Source organism: Rissa tridactyla, chromosome 19 (assembly GCF_028500815.1).
Source record: "Rissa tridactyla isolate bRisTri1 chromosome 19, bRisTri1.patW.cur.20221130, whole genome shotgun sequence".
NCBI lineage: Eukaryota > Metazoa > Chordata > Aves > Charadriiformes > Laridae > Rissa > Rissa tridactyla.
Genome location: NC_071484.1, coordinates 7,916,047 through 7,938,080, shown reverse-complemented (window position 1 = coordinate 7,938,080; position 22,034 = coordinate 7,916,047). Strand labels below are relative to the sequence as shown.

General features: G+C 54.6%; 1 protein-coding gene and 1 non-coding gene across 5 annotated transcripts in view; both read right to left on the bottom strand.

Annotated features, from left to right (window-relative positions):
* Nucleotides 1-578: 578 nt before the first annotated feature.
* TRNAQ-UUG (transfer RNA glutamine (anticodon UUG)) lies at nucleotides 579-650 on the bottom strand. Its single transcript has one exon. It is a non-coding gene; the product is annotated as a tRNA-Gln (tRNA).
* An 8,785-nt stretch (nucleotides 651-9,435) lies between these two features.
* Nucleotides 9,436-22,034, bottom strand: part of IGF2BP1 (insulin like growth factor 2 mRNA binding protein 1) — a 30,985-nt gene continuing 18,386 nt past the window's right edge. Inside the window, exons 3-16 of one of the 4 annotated variants that reach the window (XM_054224433.1) lie at nucleotides 18,148-18,196; nucleotides 17,631-17,682; nucleotides 16,775-16,838; nucleotides 14,828-15,109; nucleotides 14,034-14,168; nucleotides 13,671-13,793; nucleotides 13,035-13,170; nucleotides 12,812-12,934; nucleotides 12,116-12,118; nucleotides 11,842-11,958; nucleotides 11,621-11,695; nucleotides 11,201-11,332; nucleotides 10,930-11,043; nucleotides 9,436-10,064 (exon numbers count right to left, since the gene is read on the bottom strand). In XM_054224433.1, the coding sequence (XP_054080408.1) occupies nucleotides 9,972-10,064; nucleotides 10,930-11,043; nucleotides 11,201-11,332; nucleotides 11,621-11,695; nucleotides 11,842-11,958; nucleotides 12,116-12,118; nucleotides 12,812-12,934; nucleotides 13,035-13,170; nucleotides 13,671-13,793; nucleotides 14,034-14,168; nucleotides 14,828-15,109; nucleotides 16,775-16,838; nucleotides 17,631-17,682; nucleotides 18,148-18,196 (1,498 nt within the window). In that variant the 3' untranslated portion in view covers nucleotides 9,436-9,971. Of the gene's footprint in view, nucleotides 10,065-10,929; nucleotides 11,044-11,200; nucleotides 11,333-11,620; nucleotides 11,696-11,841; nucleotides 11,959-12,061; nucleotides 12,081-12,115; nucleotides 12,119-12,811; nucleotides 12,935-13,034; nucleotides 13,171-13,670; nucleotides 13,794-14,033; nucleotides 14,169-14,827; nucleotides 15,110-16,774; nucleotides 16,839-17,630; nucleotides 17,683-18,147; nucleotides 18,197-22,034 lie in introns of all 4 variants that reach the window. The other 3 variants (XM_054224434.1, XM_054224432.1, XM_054224435.1) reach the window with 3 other exon arrangements.

The window sequence follows — 22,034 nt, the reverse complement described above, 5'->3', positions numbered from 1 at the left end:
AGCGGCTTCTCCTGGGCCCAGGCGGCGCTGGGGAGCCCGGCCTGCCCCTAATCAGGCCGGGGCTCCAGGGATTGACCCGTTAATCGACGTTAAACGGCTGGAAAACTGCGTCAGAGCCGGCTAAACCGCTGCTGAAGGGATTCGGGGCGCTTCAGGCCCAACAGCGGCTTAAACCGCGCCGTTCCGACCCGAGGCCCCTGAGGCCGCCCACCCGCGTCCGCGAACCGGCGACGCGGGGCTCCACCGCCCTCCAATCCTATAGAGCACTGGGAGGCGGGGCTGAGCGCGTTTCCAGCCAATAGTAGCGCCGGGAGTCGAGAGTGTCATCCCGTGCGCCCAATCAGCGCCGGCAGCTGGGAGAAGAGCCCACCGCCCTCTGCCCCGCCTCGCCGCTCCCACGCATGCGCGGTGAAGAAGGGGCGCCCACGCACAAAATGGAGCCCGGTGGGGGCGCTGAGGCCGCCGGGGGACACACCCGGTGCTGCCCCCCACCTTCGCCCGCCACCGATTGGCGGCCGCCTCCCGCCGCGTTACCGGAGGGGAAAGAAAAAAAGAAAGGCACACCGAAAAGGAACGCGAGGTCCCACCGAGATTTGAACTCGGATCGCTGGATTCAAAGTCCAGAGTGCTAACCATTACACCATGGGACCGATACGTATACAGCCCGCCGCTGCGCCCTCAGTCTGTCTCCCCGCCGCCCACGCGCGAATTTCCGCCCTCCGCCGGCCTGATTGAGCATCCCCCCCACTACCCCCAGCCCGTGATAACGGGGCTCTGCTTCCCACACCCCCCCCCCCACTCCGGTGTCGCCCGGTATCCCGAGGATGGCCGCCGCCGCTCCGCTCCACACCCGGCCTTGGCGGGGGGGGGATCCTGTATCCCCCGCCGTGGGCAGCCTCCGGTCCCTCCCGGGGGGGCTCAAGGGTACCGAGAACGACCGACCGGTCGTTCTCGGTACCCTTGAGCCCCCCCGGGAGGGACCGGAGGCTGCCCACGGCGGAGGGGTGGCAGCACCGATGCTGCATCCCCGGGGGATGGGGGGGGGGGGGGGGGAGGTTTGCAGAGGGTCCATCCCCCGCTCCCATCACCCCCCGACGAGATAATTATACCAATTATTCCTCCAAACCCTATTAAATCCTCGGTACCGGCCCCGTTCGGCTGCTACCGGCACAGGCCGTAGCATCCTCCGGGATGGCCCCCACCGTCACTGCTGCCACCCCCACTCCTCGGCCCCAGCCCTCAACACACGTCCCCCCTTTATTTCTCTATTTTTTTCCCTCTATTCCCTTATTTTCCCCCACCATTTCCCTCCCCCCCCGATTTTTCCCTTTCCCCCTTTGATTTCCCTATTTTTCCCTCTATTCCCCTATTTTTCCCCTCTATTTCCCCATTTTCCCCCAATTCCCCTTTATTTCCCTATTTTTCCTCTATTTACCTTTATTTCCCTATTTTTCCCTCTATTTTCCCTCTATTTCCCCTTTATTTCTCTATTTTTCCTCTATTTCCCCCCTTTATTTCTCTTTTCCTGTTTCCCTTTATTTCTCTGCTTTTCCCCTATTCCCCCCTTTATTTCTCTTTTTCCTCTGTTTCCCCCTTCATTTCTCTGTTTTTCCTCTGTTTTCCCCCTTCATTTAATTTCCCTATTTTTTCCTCCTCCCAACTCCATAAAAACACCCAAACACGATTTTTTTTTTTGCATCTTTGTTTGTTTTTTTTTTCTCTTTATTTTTAAAAATGAAACAGTGGAGTAAAGCGGTTTGTGGCAAAAAAAAAAAAAAAAAAAAAAGAAGAAACAACCTCGCTGGAAGAGAAATGGGAAATGGAGCCCACGTCCATCCGTTATCCCAACTCCACCACACCGCCTCGCGCGAGGGGACAAGGGAAGAACACGGATTAGGAGAGGCAAGGAGGAGAGGGAGGGGGAAAAGGCGAAAAGAAACAAATCAGCTGAACAGAGGAAAAACAATATCATTATAGGAAAGTACATTTTTTTTTTCTTTTCTGAATTGCCTGAAATTGTATTGGGGCAGCCGCCGGGAGCAACAGCACCCTTGGGTGCTCCCGGTGTGGGGGTGCAGAGTGATGCAACACCCCCAATTCAGCTCGGTCACCCCCCTCCTGCTGCCACCAACCCGCTGCCGCCGTCCTGCCCCAAAAACCCGCTGGAAAAAGGAAAAAAGAACAAGAAAACCAACCATCGGCTGCGATTTCCCCCAGCAACAAACGGGGTTCAGCCCCAGCGGCCGGGGGAGCGAGGAGGCTGGAGGTGAAACTGCTGATGGAAGAAGTAAATATCCAAGTCCAAAAGGCCAAAAAAAAATAATAAAGAAATGGAAGATTGAGCATTAAAAAAAAATAATAAATCAGTCACAACCAAACATTTTGGACTGCTGAGGTCTGGAGCTTTTACAACTAATGGCCACTTTAAAGTGAAAAAGAAAGCCCATAAATTCTATTTTTAAAGAACATTTTTCTTTGGAAAAAGAGAGTAATTTTTAATTTTTTTTCTTCCCCTAAACTACAGCATGTGGAGTTGCCACTACCTAGTTTTTAATCTATTGTTGCTAAGAGGTAGATAAACAAAAATGAATTGGTTATACATAAGGTCGTGCCCCCCGGGTCTGACGTGGGGTGAAGCTGAGGGACTCCATGGGCACCGGCTGCTCAGGGCTCCCGGGAAAATCTGGGGTTTCCCAGGGGGTTTCACCCCCTCTGGAGCCACCCAAAAATTTGCTGCATTCAATTCGGCCGCAGGAGCCACCAGACACCGTGGTGGCACCAGGGGGGTCGCGGTTTAGGGCCAGATTTCCTCCTGAAGTCAAAGAATTTGATCCCGAGCTGAATCCAGATGCGCTTCGAACGAACCAATGCAATTAAGTGCTGTGTAACGAACGCTCACGCCAATTACGGGCCGTTTTAAGGATTATTTTCTGTCCCCATTCCGGTCAATCCCATTGATTTCCCGGGATGATGTGCTGACAGCGACGGGCGACGCCGGTGCCGGTCCCTGCCTCCCGTCCCCCCCGCGGGCAGTTCTGCCAGGGCCGGGCTCGGATCAGCCCTTCCCCACCCTGAAACATCGGCAAACTCCCTCCCGCCAGACTCGGCGTTGCTTTGCAGAGACCATTTCCCAAACTGGTCCAAAAAAATGGCTTCAGTTGTGTCGTACATCCCAACTCCTGGGGCTGAAATTATTAATTCGTTATTTTTATTTTTTTTAAGCAAAAAAAAAAAAAAAAAAATCCCTTTCGGTCTTAGCTCGCGCTGATCCGCAGCACCTGGGTACTTTCCACCGTTCATAACCCACCGCTCTGCCGTGCTGGCGGGGACAGGCTGCTGCCGTGGTATGGCAGAGCATCTCACTGCAGTCCAGCAGAGCATCCCAGCATGGTCCAGCAGAGCATCCCACCACCTTGGCAGAGCATCCCACCACGGTCCGGCAGAGCATCTTGCCGTGGTCCTGCATAGACACCCACCATGGTCCACCAGAGCATCTCACCATGCCCTGGCAGAGCATCCCACTATGGTCCAGCAGAGCATCTCACTGCGCCCTGGCAGACCATCCCACCATGGTCCAGCATCCTACCATGCCCTGGCAGAGCATCCCACCATAAGCTGGCAGAGCACCTCGCCGTGCCCTGGCAGAACATCCCACCGCGCCCCGCCGCTGCTCAGAGAGGTATTCGTTCATCTTCAACAAAAAAAACTCTAGATAATTCTGTAACGTACAGTAAAGCAGCAGGGATCCACCGCTCACCCGAGTCAGCCCGGGGCTGACCTCTCCAGGGGTCCCACTTGCCCACTAGCCCATCCCGGCACCCAGGGAGCCTTCCTCACCGGCCCTCCTCTTCCTCCCATACCACGCGGCTCTCTCTAACCGCGGGGAGGAAAGCCGGGACGCCAGCACTGCCCCCCCGGGCGGGCGGGAGGGTCCCTGCTGAGCGCAGGGGGTGCGGATCCTGACACGGGGGTGGCAAGGGACCCCCCCGTCCGTCCCTCGGGGCTCCCCGTCACCTCTGAGGTAGTTTGCACGTGTACGTTTGCAGCTCGCAGCACCTGCATGGTCTCCAAAAAAAAGAAAAATTCATGATTTAAGAGCCTCTGTCTGGTTTCGCTCTGCTCTGGATCTCATCCACAATCACAAATGAGTTCAAAAAAGAAAGAAACTTAAAAAAAAACCCAACAAAACTAAGAAGAAAGGCTGATTCGACCGAATGGGGACGCGTGCCTCTCCTCCCCATGCACTGCCAATGCGGAGCTGCCGCCAGGCATCCCGAATTAATTAAACCATTCTTGACGAGCCCCCGCTGCGAGGCCGTGCCCAGGCGCCAGGTCCCCGGCCCGTGGCCACCCACCAGCAGATCGACGCCTCCCGAGCTCAAGCACTGCTCGTTCCTGCTTTCCCGTCGCCATTCCCGGCTCCCAAAAGCAAATCCGAAGCCAAATCCTTCCCTCTCCGACTGGGAAAGGCCCCGGCACAACCCGAGCGGCCGCCGGAAGCCAACGCGTTTGGAAGATGCTTAAATGTTCCCGTGCCCTCTCAGGGGAATACGCGTTTCACAGGATCACACCGATTTCATCCAAACAAAACAAAAAGCTACAACGGAAAAAAGAAATTAAAAACGACCAAAAAAAAAACCAAAAACCAAAAACAAAACAAAAACCACCAACCTCAGAACGCCCCCCAAAAAAACCCAACACCTCGGTTACTAAATTCTCTGAAAACAAGAAAGTTCCAAAAATATCAAAAGCCTATGTTGCATGGACCAGCAGGGGACAGGGAGGGAAGACCTACATCAATAAAGAGAAATTAAATTAAAGAAATGTCTTCAACTGTCGTATAGCAAGTCTGCGTTTCTGGTCTTTTCTTCAGAGTCTAGAAAACACTCAAAATAGTTGGAGCTAGAAATTAGAAAAGAATTTCTTTTTCTGACGCTGATTAACTATCTGACTAACTTTTACTGCTTTTTTAATTTTTTTTCTGCGCTAAAAAAATAAAAAGAAACCCAAAACCTAATGCCCAGAAAACATAAAATGTAGCTTAGAGGCAGTTTCTTTTCAGTATTTACAATGGATTTTCCTCTAGTTTGACTCCGTAAAACCCCTCCGCGCTCGTCGGCCGGCTCGGGCTGCAGGGAGGGAGCAGGAGCCCACGGATGCTCTTAGCGGCCAAGAAAACACTCCGAGCTTGGGAGAGAAGAAACATTAGCTGGGATTTGGGGATTAGTATTTTTTTTCTCCTTTTTCTCTCTTTTTTTCTCCTTTTTCTCTCTCTTTTTTTCTCCAGCTGGATGGCAAAAGATGACTCTGCCAGCATTAAAATGAGGCGAACCCCCAAATGCAAGTCTCTCCGGAGCGCGATGCTTCGCATGGGATGTGGCATCCGGGAGCACCGAGTGCTTCCGAGCCGTGAATTTATCCATCCTCCCCCCAGCCCTGGGAGCAGCATTGCCCATGGGGGGGGGGGGGGAAACTGAGGCACAGAGCTGTGTTTTCGCTTGCTTTCCTTTCCCCCCGGGGCAGGAGAGGCAGCCGGGGCACAAGCTCTGCCCGTGGCTCCTCCCCATGAGCACAAACCCCTTTCCCTGTTCCCAAATCCTGCCCGGAGGCTCCCCATTTTCCCTCTGCTCCAACTTAAAAACCCCACATCCCTCCTCACCCCGCGGACAAGGACATTTTCTTTTGGACAGCATGTCCCAGGATGGGGCAGGGGCCGGGGCTGCTCCTTGCTCACGGGGGAAAAACCTCCAAAATTAAAATTAAAAATAAAACAAAACCCAAATTATTTCTGCTCGGATAAAAAAAAAAAAAAAGACAGAGAGGAGGCGCGGGCGCCGCTCACCCTCCGTGAGGGGTTTTCCCCCGAAATTACCTTGTCTTCTGGTGCACGGAGTGGCTGCAGCGGGGCCGGGGATCCTTCCTGCTTGGTTTTGGGGTTCACTAGAGCTTTTTTTCTTTCCTGCTTATCCATCCCGGGGCTCCCCCGCGCCTCCTGCCACCCATCGCACCGGGGATCCCGCTTTATCCCGCCTTCAACTATTCCCAGCTCAAGCTCGGCTCCGGAGAAACACAGGAGATGCTCAGAGGCGTCTTTTCTTCCTTACTGCAAAATCACTTTATATAAATAAATTCCCTCGGGAAAACAAAGACCTTCCCCAAAACAAAAAGCACCGATCGCTCCTGGGTTACGGCAGCGGGACCGGCTTGGAGCGGGGGGAGGAAAAGCATCAAAGGTTTCCCTGAATCATCAGATTTTAGGTCAAGATCTCACTGCAACAACCAGATGGACAGGACTGGGGGTGCTCGGGGGCGGGGGGAAATTTGGTGTTTTGTTTTTTTGCTTTTTTTTTTTTTTTAATCCCTCAATGATACAGTTTGAACCAGTTATCAAAAATGCTTGCTGTCGGAAAAAGACAATTATAATCACCGATGTCTGAATACATTTGTTCTGTGCAAGGCTGGAATAATATTTATAAAAAAAAAAAAAAAAGTAGAGAGCCAGAGATTTCAAGTAATAAACCGATTTTCCCTAGGACAAATGCCAGTCTTCCTTAAAAAAAAAAAAGAAAATTAAAAAAGAATGAGGAAAACCCCATGGAAGTCCCTTTCCCACCACCCCGAGGGGCAGGAGCTGCCGGCCGAGTGTTGCCAGCCCCAATTTTGCTCCTTTGACCCCACATTTATGGGGAAAAAAAGGGGTGAGAGCTTCTCTCTCTCCAGTGACGGCCGGATCCTGTGCCGATCCCTTTCCCACCCCCAAGATTTAGGGGCTGCGGGATGGGGACGGCAGCGCCCGCCGCTCCCAAATTCACCTCACCACCACCAAATTCCTTTGTATTTTTAACTAACATTCGAAACAGGGTCTTTTACCTGCAGGTACGGTGAAAAATAGCAAAATAGCACTTAAAAAACCCTCCCCGTGAACCTTTTAGAGCGGGCAGAGAAATTCAAGCCCATCGGTCCTCAGGGCTGGATTCACGCTCTCTCCTCAATGTGCGTTTATAATAAAAAAAAAATTGGCTCCCATTAATTTCTCTCTCTCTCCTTCTCACTTTTTTTTTTTTTCTTTTTCTCCTTTTTTAAAATTGCTTGTCCTCGGTAAAACGGAGGCAAATCTCTGTAAAATACTTTAACAGCATCATAGTGGAGAAGATGGTTCGACGCTGCCTCCGTGGCAACACAGGAGGCCGATTCGTTTGGGTTCTGGGATATATATAAATATATATAAATATATATATATATATGGCTTCCAAGTGTTTGAAAAAATATCGCCTGAGCTGGTGCGGTTTGAATACCAGCAAACCCCGTGTACCCCACTTTGCATAGTCAACGCTGCCTCGGAGTCCGTCCTCGCATCCCCGGGAGGGAAAGGTTTCTGATCCCAAAGCTCTTCCATTATTTGATTTCTCGCTGGAGTTGGATTGAGAAAGGCCTTTCAGCCAGTGGCAGGTTTTGGTTCAGATTTTTTTTTAATTTAAAAAAAAAAAAAAAAAAAAAAAAAGAAAAAGAAAAAAGAAAAAAGACAGAAATTAAGTTTTTTTCCAATTGAAAAAGTCGGTGGGCTCCAATTTGCCCATGGTCTCGAAGAGTCGCGACATCTGACAGCTCTTGTGTTCTGGTGAAATTCATTAACTGGCTTGAAAAGGCCAAAAGAACAAAAAAAAGAAGCTGCTGCCATCTTTTCCACTATGTCTGAAATTCCTGTCGTTCTCCATAGAGAGCTCATAACACTTGGTTACCTGCACATAACTCCTGGCTCATAAGAAATTATGAAACTTAACTTCTCTTTTCATTAAAAAAATAAAATATTCAAGACTATCAGCTTTTATATAAAATATCAGCAAGCCCCAAAAAAAAAAAAAAAAAAATATCAATTGCTGAGGTAACTTCATACCTTGAGGTAGCTTTTTTTTTTCCTTTTCTCTTCTTTTTTTTTTTCTTTTTTTTTCTCTTTTTGTGTTTTTTTTTTCCTCTCGTTGCTCAAACACACAGCAATACCTGGCCTTCCCCCACATCTCCCTGTTGTTGCAATGGTTTAAAGGACAGTAACTGCTGCCGTGGTCCCGCCTCGACGGACCACCCGCCTTCCCGGTGCTGCGCGGGCTGAATTCCAAGCCGGGTACCGGGAGGGCCACTCTCCGTTTCGAAAAATAAATGATTAAAAAGCATCAGTGCGAGGGTTCGGTCCAAATTCCCTCCTTTTAGCCCCAAATTGGCTCGCCCCGGGGACGGGGGGGGGTTGCTCCCGGGTCTCCTCCCACCCAGCGGGTGCGGGATCCGACATCATCCTTCTCCCCCCAGATTAATCCCAGTTTTGCTTTTCCACCCTCCCGCTCCGATTTGCGGGAAAATCAGCGTAAATCCACGTTTTGGCTGGATTCGCAGCAGAAAACCGCGGCGCCGGGGAGGCAAGGCCTTCCCCTGCCTGGAGGAGGCGATGGCAGCAGTTACTGTCCCTTCCAAATACTCAATATTAAAAACAAATCATTAAAATATATCTAAAATATAAAATCCACGTAAGAGTGACGGGAATCAGTAACCATATTACATTCGTTTGACGCGTCTATTTGGTGTTGTCTCATGAGAACGCGGTTGTTCTTCCTGCAGAAAGGAGGGTGGCGGTCGGTTCCTTTTTTTTTTTTTTAAATAATGAAAAAAAATACCTTTATATACTATTAAAAAAATGTGCCAAATTTCAAGAATATTTTTTCCCCCACCTAGAGAGATTTGGGGGGGCAGGGGGGAATAAGTGCCGGGCACAAAACCGGCCCCGGATCAGCGAGAAAGCATCTCCCCTCGACCCCCCCAAACCCTTCTGCGTGCATTCAGCTCCCATGATCCGATTACTTGAGACGAAGATTAATTTTTAATTAATTGCGATAATTAATATTTCCTACCAAGCAGGGGTTTTTTTGCCTTTTTTTTTGTTTGTTTTGGTGGTGGTTTATTCCTGTTGCTGGAAGGGAGGAGGAAGAAGCGACAGCCCTTCCCTCGCCCCTTCCCTTCCCCGGACAATTCGCCTGGTCCCTGGGACGGGTCGTCACCTCCGCAGCGGAGATCGCTGAGAAAAAAAATGGTCGTTGTGTCCCGCTTCTGCCATTATTTCATAGGCTTAAAAAAAAATTTAAAAAAATTTTTTTTAAAATTATTTTTTTAAACTAACCTAAAATGAAAAGAAACATTCAAACAACTGAAAGAAAAAAAAAATATCCTGGAAAATAGAGGTGCTCTCCTGGCTTCTAAGGCGTTTCAAGGCACTGCACTGCAGGCAGCGCGGGCAGGAGGAATCCTGCCCCCCCACCGCCGGTTCCGGGACCGGAGCGGTGCAGAGCTCCCAAGGGACCCAAATCCATTTTGGTGCTCAGATGGGATTTATTTTTTTTTAATTTTTAAATTTTTTTTGCCCACAACGGGTCTCGTTACCAAAGGGGGGTTTGGTAAGAATCCACTGGAATTTCTCTTAAAAAAAAAAAAAATTAAAAAAGGGAAAAAAAAAAAAAAAAAAAGAAAATCAAAATTAAATGCTCCAAAAGGCTTAACGTCGCTCTGGGAATGTCCACCAGCCGCAGGGGGGAAGGAGGGAGGGAGGGAGCCGGGGGTCAGGGAGACGCAGCCCCACTGGGTGCCCCGGCTGGGACGGGACCTCCAAAAGGCTACTTAAATGAGAGGGGCAAATGCTGCACCCGCAAGAGGGTACCCGGCGCCGCCGTCCCCACGCACCCGGCGCCGGTCTCGGCATGTGGCTCAGCACCTCTCGCTTCATTTAAGTAGCTGTCCCGGCACCTGGAGCTAAAAACGGATCCCATTTTTTTATTACCCTAGCCATCTACCCTGGAAGCCAATCAAACTGCCCTTTAATCTCGATCGGTTAATGAAACAAATTAGCATCTGTCTACGGTAACTGATTCCCAGCCACTCTTAAGCCCGGCATTGGCTTGTTCCGCGTTTTCACGTTGGTGTCGGTGCCGCTCTTATTTCCTCCGCGCTTGCGTCTGGCCACTCTGTCCCTTCTGGTGCTGCTGCTTCACCTGGGCCAGGATGTCTCGGATCTTGCGCTGAGCCATCTGCGGGGGACAAGAGCAAAGGGGGGAGCTGGGGGGGGGCACCCTGGGGCCGGCCAGACCCCGGGGACGAGGGAAACGGCTTCGCGTCTCGTGAAAGATGAGTTCAACGGGGCTGGGCTGGGCGAGGTGGCTCCTGGAAATCCCGTCCTGCCTCAGTTTTCATAGAATCACGGAATGGTTTGGGTTGGAAGGGACCTTAAAAATCATCCCGTTCCATCCCCTCCCCCTGCCCTTTGGGCAACCGGGCTGGTTGCTCAGCCTGGCCTTGAACCCCGCCAGCGATGGGGCAGCCACAGCTTCTCTGGGCACCCTGGGCCAGGGCCTCACCCCCCTCACAGCAAAGAATTTCTTCCCAATATCTCATCTCAATCTCCCCTCTTTTAGTGTAAAACCCTTCCCCCTCGTCCCGTGGCTCCCCTCCCTGCTCCAGGGTCCCTCCCCAGCTTTCCTGGAGCCCCTTGAGGGACTGGAAGGGGCTCCAAGGTCTCCCCGGAGCCTTCTCTTCTCCAGGCTGAACCCCCCCAGCTCTCTCAGCCTGTCCCCACAGCAGAGGGGCTCCAGCCCTCCCAGCATCTCCGGGGCCTCCTCTGGGCCTGCTCCAACCATTTTAGCGTGGTTTCCTCCACAAGCTGGGTTTGGAAGGTCACACTCTGCGTGTGCACACACTCCCACAGCTCCCCCTGCTTCCCCCCCTGTCCCTCACCATTACCCACAGCAAAAGGCGCAGCTCCCCATCAGCCATCCCGCAAACACCACCAGCCAAGCGTGGAAAAAACGTCCACAGGAGAATACAGACATGGACACAACCCCATACGAGCCATCAGAGAATCCACCAGTGCTAGCGCAGGAGCTGCCGGGGCCATACCTGGCTGGCGTAGAAGTGCCCGATGATCTTCACGATGACCTGCTCGTTCTCGTCGGGGGTCTGGTCCCGTGGCACCACCACCTCTGCCGCCGTCAGGTTCTGCAGCTCGTTGACCTGGGCAGAGACCACCCCGTCGTGCCATGCCCCTTGGGAAATGCCCTGGATGGCGCTGCATGTCCCCGGCCACCGGCACCAAGCAGCCACCCTCCCAGGGACGTCCCACCCCACCCCAGGGTGCTCCCGTCCCCATCCGAGAACGGCTTCTGCTTACGGTTTTGCCCCCTTTGCCGATGACCCGGCCCGCGGCCGAGGCAGGGACGCGGATGTGCGTCTCCAGCTTCACTTCTTCCTTCGGCCCGAAGAAGTTCTCCTCCTTCAGCTTCCCGTAAATCCTGCCTTGGGCCTGCACAGGGGAGGGAGCACGGAGTCAGGCATCACCCGAGATGTCCCACCCCTGCGCGTCCCCAGTGGGTCTCCATCCCCAGGACCCGGATGGGACAGCATCCCATAAAATCCCGGTTCCTCAGGGTTTCACACCAGCTCAGCCCCGGGGAGAGCCGATGCCGGGTTTACCCGGCCGCGGATGGGGCTCAGAACTGGGGTCACAGCCCTGCTCCTCCCCTCCCAGCTCCGCGAGGCCGTGGAGAGGGACACCCCGAATCCCCCGCGGTGACGGCAGTGCAGGGGGAACCTTGAACTGAGCTTCTGGAGGGCCCGTGATGACGACCATGCGCACTTTGGAGTCCGGCGTCTCCGGAGGGGCAATCTGGAGGGGGGAGAGAGAGGGCGGCTGTGGCGCGGCACAGGCAGGATCGGGCCCCCAACCTGGGCTTTGCGGGTGGTTTTCCCAGCCAGAACGGCACCCCTTGAGTGGGTACTGGCAGAGGGAAGGTCCCCATGGGACAACCCTACCTTGATAGAGGCACTTGCGAACCGGGAAAGCTGCTTGATGTGCTGGCCCTTCTTGCCGATGATGGCGCCGACCGCCTGCGCGGGGATGAAGACGTGCACGGTCTCCTGCTCCGGAGGCTGCGGGTACAGTGTCACCAGTCAGGCTAGTGTCACCAGCCAGGGCTCGGTGCCACCATGGGGATCAGGCTTCCAAGCTCCCCCCCACAAGCGACGCCAACACCTCTCCCAGCGGTGGAGGGCTGAGCCACCCCCAGGCCCCGTGGGGTCTGAGCACCTGCTCCACCACGTTTGCAAGAGTTTAAAAGAGCAGATCCTGCACCCACGCTGGACCTGACCCGCCTGCTGGCAGCAGGAGATGCCAAAGACATATCCCTGGCCATTGCAAGGGTCCTCTCCCACAAATAGCCCTGACGCTATCCACCCCAGGGTGTGAAGAGAGCTGGCTGACATTGTCGCAAGGCCGCTTTCCATAATCTTTGAGAAGTGGTGGAGATCAGGGGACGTTCCAGAAGACTAGAAGGTGGCTAACGTCACCCCCATCTACAAGAAGGGCTTAAAGGAGGATCCAGGAAATTATAGGCCCATCAGTCCCTGGCAAAGTTATGGACCGAATCCTCCTGGGGGCTATCACAAGTCAGACGAAGCCTGTGATTGGGAAAAGCCAGCACGGTTTCACCACGGATACGAGTTACTCCTGGGGAGATTCTGATTGGACATAAGAGGAAAGGATGAGGAAATCCTTTCACGAGGAAATCTTTTCACAATTCAGCCATTGGAATAATCTCCCGAGGGAAGTGGTGGATTCCCCAGCATTGGACACTTTTGAGATTCAGCTGGGCAGGGAGCTGGGCCACCTTGTCTAGAGCGTGCTTTTGCCAAGAAAGGTTGGACCAGATGGTCCTTGAGGTCCCTTCGAACCTGGGATTCCATGATCCTATGGTGCAGTTTGAGCTGCCGGGGGTTCACTTACCATGAAGGAGCTGTACGGCGCGGCCCCAGAGACGCTGCTCGGCGGAGGAGGTACAGCATTGGAGGAGGCAGGGAAGAGGCCAACCGCAGCCAGGTTAAGGCCAGGGATGAGGTGAGATTGCAACTGAGGGCGAGAGAGGAGAAATGCTCGTTGCCTTTATCGGGGCAACCTTCTAGAGAGCTCCCATCAGCCGAGATGCAGGGCAGGACCGAACCCCACTCACGCTCATGGCGGCCACGTCGTTCTCGTAGGCTTCCCTCACTTTCTTCATGATCTCCTGCTCCGCTTTGCAGCAGTTCTCAATGGAGCCCTTCACCGTGATGGTCCTTTCGGGGTTGTACAGAGTCAGGTCCTGCAAGCTGATGGGAAAGCCAGCGTCAGCACCAAGACCCTGCCCTGCCCGACCAGCGCTACGCCAGGTCCTCTGGTCCTTCTCATGGGTGCCATTGGCGCGCTGAGGACACGGGGTGCCACTGTCACCGTGTACCGGGACTGCTTGGTCCCAGACAGAGCAGGGACCAGCATCACGGTTGGCACTGGGAAGTCCACTCTCCCCAAAAACATGGCTTAAGAGTAAACCCCAGTCCCAGCCATCAAACCAGCGGATCCTGAGCTCTGCAGCCCTGGAGAGACTGGGAGGGGACATCGAAGGGACGGGTAGGGGAATACAGAAAATATAAAGCCAAGATTTTTCAAGAGAGCTCTGGGGAGTAAAGCACCCACACCACGGCTGGCTTCCCAGCTGAGACAGACATCTCAGCCCACTCATCACATCACCCGCTTCCTCCTCCTCCCCCCGATCCGCCCCGGCCTGAGGAAGGTCTGCCCTGGTTTCCCCAAAGGGAGCGAGGAGCCTTACGATGAGATGGTGATTTTTGTCTCCGTGTCCTGCTCCACTTTCTTCAAGTTTCGCCCTTCTTTGCCGATCAGGCGCCCCACAAAGTTGTTATGGGCCAAGATTTTCAGAGGCACTTCATCAGCTCTTGAGAGAGGAATGGGGAAAAAAACAACATGAGGGATTACTGCGGCCAGAAGAGGAGGGATTTGGTACGGAGGGATGGGGGGGAAGCTCAAGTCCCCTTGCCTGGAGTCCCCCGGTCCTCCAGGCCAAAGCTCCTGCACACACGGGAGCATCGCCTGGTTCCCGGTGTTGGGACGGTACCAGACCCCAAAGAGCTGCGGATGGGATACACGTGCACAGAAAGGCGGGGGGAAACCTTACGTCTTGGTGTCCTTCGCCTCCTTCTGCATGATCTCCAAAATCATCTTGCAGGCGGCGGAGCAGCCCTCGGGCGTGGAGTGGATGCTGATGGCTTTTTCTGCAGCTCCCGCGTTTTCTTTCCGGTGCACGTCGATCCTGCAAGCGAAGGATGGGCGCTGGGGCCGGGGAGCGGCTCTGCAGCTTCCCGGCTGCTCCGCACCCCCCACATCCCCATGGACCGCCGGGAGCTCACGCTCGAGCGTAAGGTTACATGCACCCAGGGAAGGAGACAGGAGTTAATTCTGGGCTCGCTACTCGACATGGACGCGTTGGCTAGAAGCTCAAATCACAGCAATCCAAATAAGGCATCGCCCTCTATTTATTTTAAGCAACAGGAGCGATTAAGTGGTGGAACAAGCACGTGCCTGGGGGACGGGATGGGCTGTCCATCACTTTACATCTTAGATAAAGCCTTTCCTGGGGGACAAGAGCCGTAGCCAACACAAGCTCATGGGCCAAATGCAAAGAGCAGGCGGGTGACGCTCAATAGGCTCGTGCTGAATGAGACCGGCTGAAGCAGCGACCCCCCCACGTGCCTGCCCAGGTCCCGGCCCAGCCAGGGCAGCCCCGGCAAAAGGACACGCGTGGGGAAGTGCAGCCAAGAAATCCTGGCTGGGGCAGGGTATGGGAAGGTGGCCCTTAGACACACCGCCCTGCACAGCGGGAGAGATGGAGGGGCCTCAAATAGCCCATTCTCCAAAAAAAATTCAACCTCACACATCCCTGCAGACCGGCTCGTGGGAGAGCGGACTCACTTGGACTGCGTTTGCTTGGTGATGTTCCGGATGGTGGCCCCTTCCTTGCCGATGATGGCGCCCACATACTGGGTGGGCACCAGGAGGCGGAGGGGGATATCCACCGGCTGCTGCTTGACCGGTGCCCCCGCGGTGACTGGGGAGCCCTGTCTGGGGGCACCGCGCGCCCCGAAGCCGCCCCGCCGCCCGTTCTCTGGCCCTTGCATGGACTGCTCGTCGGGGATGTAGGAGACCTTCAGCGCGTGGTTCTCCAGCTGGTGCCCGTTCAGCTTCATGATGGCTCTGGAAGGGGAGAAGGGGTTGGGGTGGGGGTCCCTCCTGGCACGGTCCCATGGCAAGCGGCAGCGCATGAGCTCAACCTAAAACGGGTCAAGCCCTCCCTGGTGTAACGCCCAGGAAGTCCCGGGAGAGGGGAAAGGAGATGCCATCGATGCTATGAGGACCTGGCAGGACTTTGCACCCAGCCTGGATGAGCCAACGCATTGTAAGGGAAACTTCTCCCAGCACCCATGGGATGGGATGGGAGTGATGGGTGCAGGACAGGACGGTGCAGGGAGCGATTCCCACGTCTCCTCCGCCTTACACGATTTTTGGCTGGTAATTCACACCCCTCTCCCGGCGGGACCTCAGGGGCTGCGAGAGCCAAAAGCTGTCGGTAGATGGAGCTGGCAGCAAGAGCAAGGCAACGGCTCTCCGCAGCTCCTTCAAACTTCCCTGGCTTTCTACGGAGAAAACCAAAACTGCAGCTCTCCAGAAACCAGTCAGTGACTCAACTCTTGCAAAAAAAAAAAAAATTAAAAAAAAAAACAAAACACCTAAAACTGGCTCGAACAGAGACTTTTCCTGCTAGCAGCCCTGTCCCTGCGGGGTGGGAACAGACCAGAGGAAGGTGCTCGACGAAGCACATGCACCCCGGAGGAGAAGGGCAGAAGGGCTGCAGATCTAAGAGCAAAACTGGTTGCACAAAACTATTCTCTGGGTGCTTCCAGGTGAAAGAAACCCAAAATATTTCACCTCACGGGGAGCAAAGTGCAGGGCTGGTGCGGATGGACAGGGGACAGGAGGACAAACTGGGAGCGTTCCCCTTGCCGGGGTCTACAGCCGGACCCTGCCCCGTGTTATTACACAGAGTAAAACAAGACGGTGGCTCCCCCACCAAGTTCTCCTGTGGCTGCGTGCACGACCACAGCAAATTTGGGTTTGACAGTTGAATCGGCCGGGCAGCTATTTGGAAGCCGGAGCTTTGGTGGAGTGACCACGAGTGACATCCCCAGGGCTGTCGGTGCGGCCACGGTGGCCACATTTGAGACGTGGCCGCCTCGGTGACGGAAACCTTCCTGGATGAAAACCTATCAATCAATCCCCGCGTTCCTCCAGGCTGCTCTCCAAGGAAAGGGCTAATCCCATCCCTTTTCCACCTTTCCAGAGCCCTTCGTTGGTGCAAAAGGAAAGTGAAATAAACAGCAGTGAAAACACAATGCGTTTTCCATTTGCAATTAGTGCAAACTCCCATCTTCCCCAGGCAGGATGGGGAACAGAGCTGACAGTCCCCCAACGACACCGCCATCAGCCAGAGAGGACACGTGTTGCCTGACCTAGCTCCTACCAGCTCCTACGAGATTTGGTCTCATTATTACTTTTTCTGGAGACATAACTCCTGAAATCATGTTAAGTACAAGAAAATCTCCACTTTTCCTTCAGCAAAAAGTTATGCTTTTACTCCCTGAACTGCAGAAAAAAGCCTAAAAATGCAGATGTCCGTCTGAAGGTGACAGAAAACAAATCAGAGTTCTATTGCGTTCCTCAAAGATTTGCTGCATTTTTAGCTAAAATTTAGGAATTCCGGGGTAATCTGACTCCCCGCACTAGAAAGCCTGTGAGCAGGGAGGGGGCCGGTGCCGCAGCAGGGAGCGCAGCCCGAGCGCCGGGGGGCCGCGGGGCACTTACTGCCTGGTCTGCTCCCGGTTGGCGTAGGTGACGTTGACCACGGCCGTCTCGCTGTCCGTGTTCACTGTGAGCAAGAGAGGCAGAAATTAGAGAAGTGGCACAAACGCTTCAGGCCAAGAGCCCCCCCAAAAAGCGTAGATCCCCCTCTCGGACGAGTCCCTGCCGGGGCTCCCCAGGGATCTGCAAACGTGCTTCTCCCGCAGGGAAGCGGAGCATCAAGGGCTCAGGCCACGCTGGGGCTCGCCCTGGGCAGCACAGACCTTCCTGCCTCATTTAAAGGATCCCGATACGCCATCGCGCTCCGCAGCAAAGCCACCGAAGCCAATTCCATCCTGCCATCCCTCGCCGGAGCCCAGGGACAGTCCCAGGAGCTCCTCCGAGCCCTCCTTTCCATTTCTAGGAGGGTTATGGTAACTCTACTCTCATTAAACGTCCCGGGGGCGACATTAAACCTCCTGTCTCAACTAATCGCCATTAGAGGCTGAGATAAAATCTGCCGAGCGGAGACAGATCGTCCCCGTCGGCCGTGGGAGAGCATCCGGCACCTTCCCCTGACGCGGCGGCTGGTGGGTACCAAGGGTGCGGAGGGGACGATGCCGACCCAGCTCCAGGTGCAGGGGACACCCACACGCGCCGCCTGAAGCCACCGCACGGGACTCGCCTTTTAGCAATAGGGAACAGAAAAAAAAAAAGCCCCCGCGACCAGGCTGAGACCTCTTGACATCTTTAGCCATGGCTCCTGCTGACAAAGGAAAACCGCGTGTCTCTCCTCGCCCTCCTCCCCCCCCCTCCAAAAATAGCTGGAGCAGAAAATATCTGAAATAACAGCGAGTTGGCGTCTTTTTTTCAGTCCTACCTTGCTCGCAGTTTTCTACAGTGCCATACTGGGCCAGCAAACCATCCAGAACCTGGAAAAGGGAGGAAAAAACCCAACCCACCTTACACTGGGATTGTCAGGACAGAGCAGGGAAACACAATCAATCAATAAAGGCAGCTTTCTAGTCATTAAGATTTCACAAGCAATTAAACGAAGGAAGCTCCCGCCTGCCCCAGGACGCTGCGGGGGGAGAGTCAGGGTAAAGTCCCGGCGGCCGGCGGGAAGAAAGGATCCATTTTGTTCCTTATACAATAGATAAATCATATAACCCTGTTATTAACAGGGATTTCGTTGGTGTAGCTCACATTGCTTCTACCAGTTGAATTTACCCCTTTAATGGAAGAGGAATAAGCTATACGGACACAAGGATCCAGTACAATTAGACCCAATTAATAACAAAGAAAAGGATAAATCAACTTTAACCCCAACTACAGAAACCTGGGGGGGGAAATTAGTCCTTAAACCTGCTCTTTACTTCTCCGCTTGCTCCTCTTACCTCCCATCGCAGCTGGGGTGGGATGTTCCGGATTTGAATTTTCCGGCTCCTGAAATAAAGGAAAAGTGATTAAAAAGCAGGTTTGGTGTCTGACACGTGGCTGCCTTGCGCTGAACTGCGGCACGGTGATGTATCTAAGCAAGCTTTGCATTTCCATACGCTACCGGGGTTTCTGATGGCTTTTGGCTAATTACGGCCAGCCCGGTGGGTGCTGGATTTACGCCGGGAGCTTCACCGAGAACAAGATGCCAAAATCCCCCCCGACCCTTCAGCACCAGCCGGAGCCCTGAGGGGGGCACGGCTGGGAAGGCAGGGAGTTCTGCCAGATGAAATAGAAGGATTAGAAAGCAAAAAGGGAACGCTGCGTTCAGGTAACTGCCCTCCTGCCCCAGAGGCACAAAGGGACGACCCTTGGATGCCACCGACGGCCAGTGGGACCCGCTGGAGCATCACTGCCGCGTCCAAAAACCCGGCGGAATCCTAACCGGGGAGACCAAGGCTCGGGCATCCCGGCTACGCCACCCGGGATGGTCTCAGGCTGCTTCTCCACTCACGTTTTTGGCTCTTCCTAACCTCACTTTTCCCAAAATAGAAACTCTTTTTTTTTAATTCCGATGCCAAATTTACCCCGGGGGTGCTGAACCCCCCCCTCGTCCTGCAGCTGCCGCAGACAGCTGAGCGCAGCCGCGGGCTCGTCCGGCCACGTCACCGTGGCCACCGTCCCCCTGAGGTGCTGCCGGACGCCCCAAGAGCCCCCACCCCAAGGCAATGACACCTTTGGGTGCCCAGGGCTTGGAGGGACGCGGCTCTGTGGGTGCAACCCACACGCGAACAGTGACAACCCCCCCCGTGGATGGCTGGTCCCCCCCATCAGCCTCTGTTTTTCAGGAATAACCAAAACGACTGAATTTTCAGATGCCTAAAGAAAAGGAAGCTCAATGCCATGACCACAGCGGGCAGCTCGGCGCTTACAGCACTTTCTCAGGTAAATACCCTCAGACCTGCTCACCACAGACCTGGGCTTCAAATTCACAGTATTTATGAACACGTGAAATAATGCAAAAAAAAGGAAAGAAAATGAGATTCCAGATCCTTATCTTCTGATTACACGACTTCAGAAGGTGGCTCAGCTCATTTGTTGATGAGAAGAAATCGTCTCGGCACGAACCGACCCAAAGCTGTCGGTGGGGTTTGGCCGCGCAGGGGAAGATTCCTCCTCATCCCGCCAGGGAAGAGCGGCTGCCTCGAGCATCCCCTCCGATCCGTGCTCCCCACGCAAACCCACACACACCAAAATCCCCCAAAGGGCTGTCTGGGTCGGTTGGTTTCAAAGAAAACCAGAACTGATGTTTCCCAAAGTCACCAAAGACTGAGCCCCGAAGGTCGGGATGGCCGGATTCGGGGCTGCTCTCCCCTCTAAAAGTCAGAATGAAGCACAACAATTAAGATTTTCAGTGCTCCCGGCGGCTCAGCCACCTGGAAGGCTCCAAACGCCAAATCTCGTCACTACTACAGACGAAACCAGGGTGGATGGGGAACAAGAAACCAACCCAACCCTTAAACTGCCGCGTGTTGTGGGGGGCTGCAGGAAGCGAAGCCGGGGGAGGACGCTCTGAAACCAGACCTCTTGTTTACATGCTAATCCGCATCCCAAAATGAATGGGAGAGAGATTAAGAAATTCAGAATGCAAAGAATGTCCCAGTCCAGGGAGGGTCAAAAGGATTTGAAGCGATGGAGGAAACCCCGCAGGTCTCCCACCGCCCGCCCCCGCCACGGAAACTTCTCCAGAGAGCTACAGGCATCTGCACGGGCAGGGCATGTGTTCGGCACAGACGTGACCGGAATCGAATGTGCTGTGGAGAGAAAAAGAGCCATTTATGTCCTCGCACCGTAATCCTGCTGGTGGCATCTAATTTTCTCCCCCTAAAAAATAAAATAAAATTTAAAAAATTAAAATAAATTGGATTTCCTTCGCTGAACTTTGCCGGAGCGCCTGGCCGGGCAGAGCATCGCCCGCATCCACGCCGGCCGGGCAAGGCGAGGGGCTGCTCTGCGCCTCTCCGGGGCCGCTGGGCTTTTATTAATATGTTAATTAACCGGTAATTCCTCCCATCGCGACCACGCCACTGGGATTATTTGCCGCTCCTCACGGCCTCCATCGCTGACGGATATTAAATCCCCACGAGGCCACACTCGGAGGCAGAAGGGTCGTAGCCCAACCGGGCGAGCTGCACAAAGCAGGGCAGGATCCCGCGAAATCCCGGGATGAGCCGGCACGCTGAAAACGACTCCCAGCCCATCGCCATCGGTGCCCCCCCTGCCCCAGGGAGGGCAGAATCGGGGCTGCATCCGTCACCCCTCAGCCAGGTCCAGCTCGACGTGGAGTTGCCCCACGATGGGTGGAACCCCCCGCCTCCGATGAGCAGCTCCGAATCTGGCTCCGTCGGCGCGCTCGGCAGCGGCCGTGGTTAGAATTACAGAGGAAATCATGAATAAATAAACCCCGCTATTGGCTTTGCTAGAAGCAGGTCCCGCTGTACTTAAATCCTCGTTGCGAAATGCCAACTCTTTGCACCACCAAACGTGACAGCCCGGTCCTGCTCCCACCTCCGCGCCGAGCCGAGCTTTACTCCAAATAAATAACTCCGCGAGACGGCGACTCCTTGGCTTTTTATTCACGATGTGCCAAAGGCAGGAGCTCCTCCCTCTCGTGTCGACGAAGGCAACCTCCGCTTGCCCGACCTTGGCTGCCAGCCGGGACCGGTAGCCGTGCCCCCCCCAGACCAGCCCCAGCATCCCCAGCCCACGGGAGACGCTCACGGATGCTGCTCATCTCATGCCGAAGGCAGGAGCCTCCCAGATCCTTGGGGTGAGCCGGAGCGGGCTGATCGACCTGGGTAAAAAAAATGTCTGTTTGCAAATCTGGACGGTTTTTGCCTGCGTGCTGGTGGATTTTTTTAAAATTAAAAAGAAAAAAAATAACGGGGGTGGAGAGAGGAGGGCGAACGGCTGCAGGGCTGTAAGGGGAAAGAAACTGCAAATCCCAAGGACGGACCCAGGCGTCACCCTCCTCCTGCTCCGTGGGCTGTGATAACAGGATTTCAGCATCCCACTGTGTCCATCCCACAGCCCTCAGAGACCCCCAAGCTGCCCGGCAGCCCCCAGCGGATCTGCGGGCTCTCCTGCAGGGGCAGGAGGCAAAGCGAGACCTTTGAAGTCTCTTGACGCTCTCCGTAACCCCTCCCCGGCCGCGGGCTGGGCTCACCGAGGAAAAAAACACCCACCATGATGCCACTGGACTGTAACCAGGGGGACCCGCATCACAGGGCCACAGCGCAGACGGGCACCTTGGGTCAGCCCCTCGTCGCCCCCGAGCAGTGGAAGCACCAAGCTCTGCTCCGTCGAAGCCTTTCCTTGGCTTTTCCTTCAACCAGCTCTTTGCAGAGCTCAACACGCCACCAGGTGAAACCTCGCTGGGGGGAAAAGCGAAGAGACAGAACGAAGCGCCGCGGAGGATCCTGCAATAGCCGGGCACCGGGGAGATCTCTCGCACTGTGCCCACCGAGACCGCGGGGGTCCAACCCGAAGCGCACCAGGAGGAGCGTCTGCCCAGGAGGGAGAATACGAGGTGAAATGGGAAAAAGCAGCAGTTTTCGTTCAGAAAACCCCCACTGCTCGTTTCCAAAAGCCCTGGAGGCAGCTGGAAAACGCCCTGTGTCCCAAATGCACCCAGAGCCCCCCCAGCCCCCACGGCATCGCTGGCCCCCAGTGCTACTGCTGCGTCCTCGGAGCTGCGCACCCTCGGGGACCCACAGCACATCGGCAGCGCAGACGGACCGGTACCCGCTGCCGCCTTCACAGAAAACCCTGATCATTAAGAGCAGGC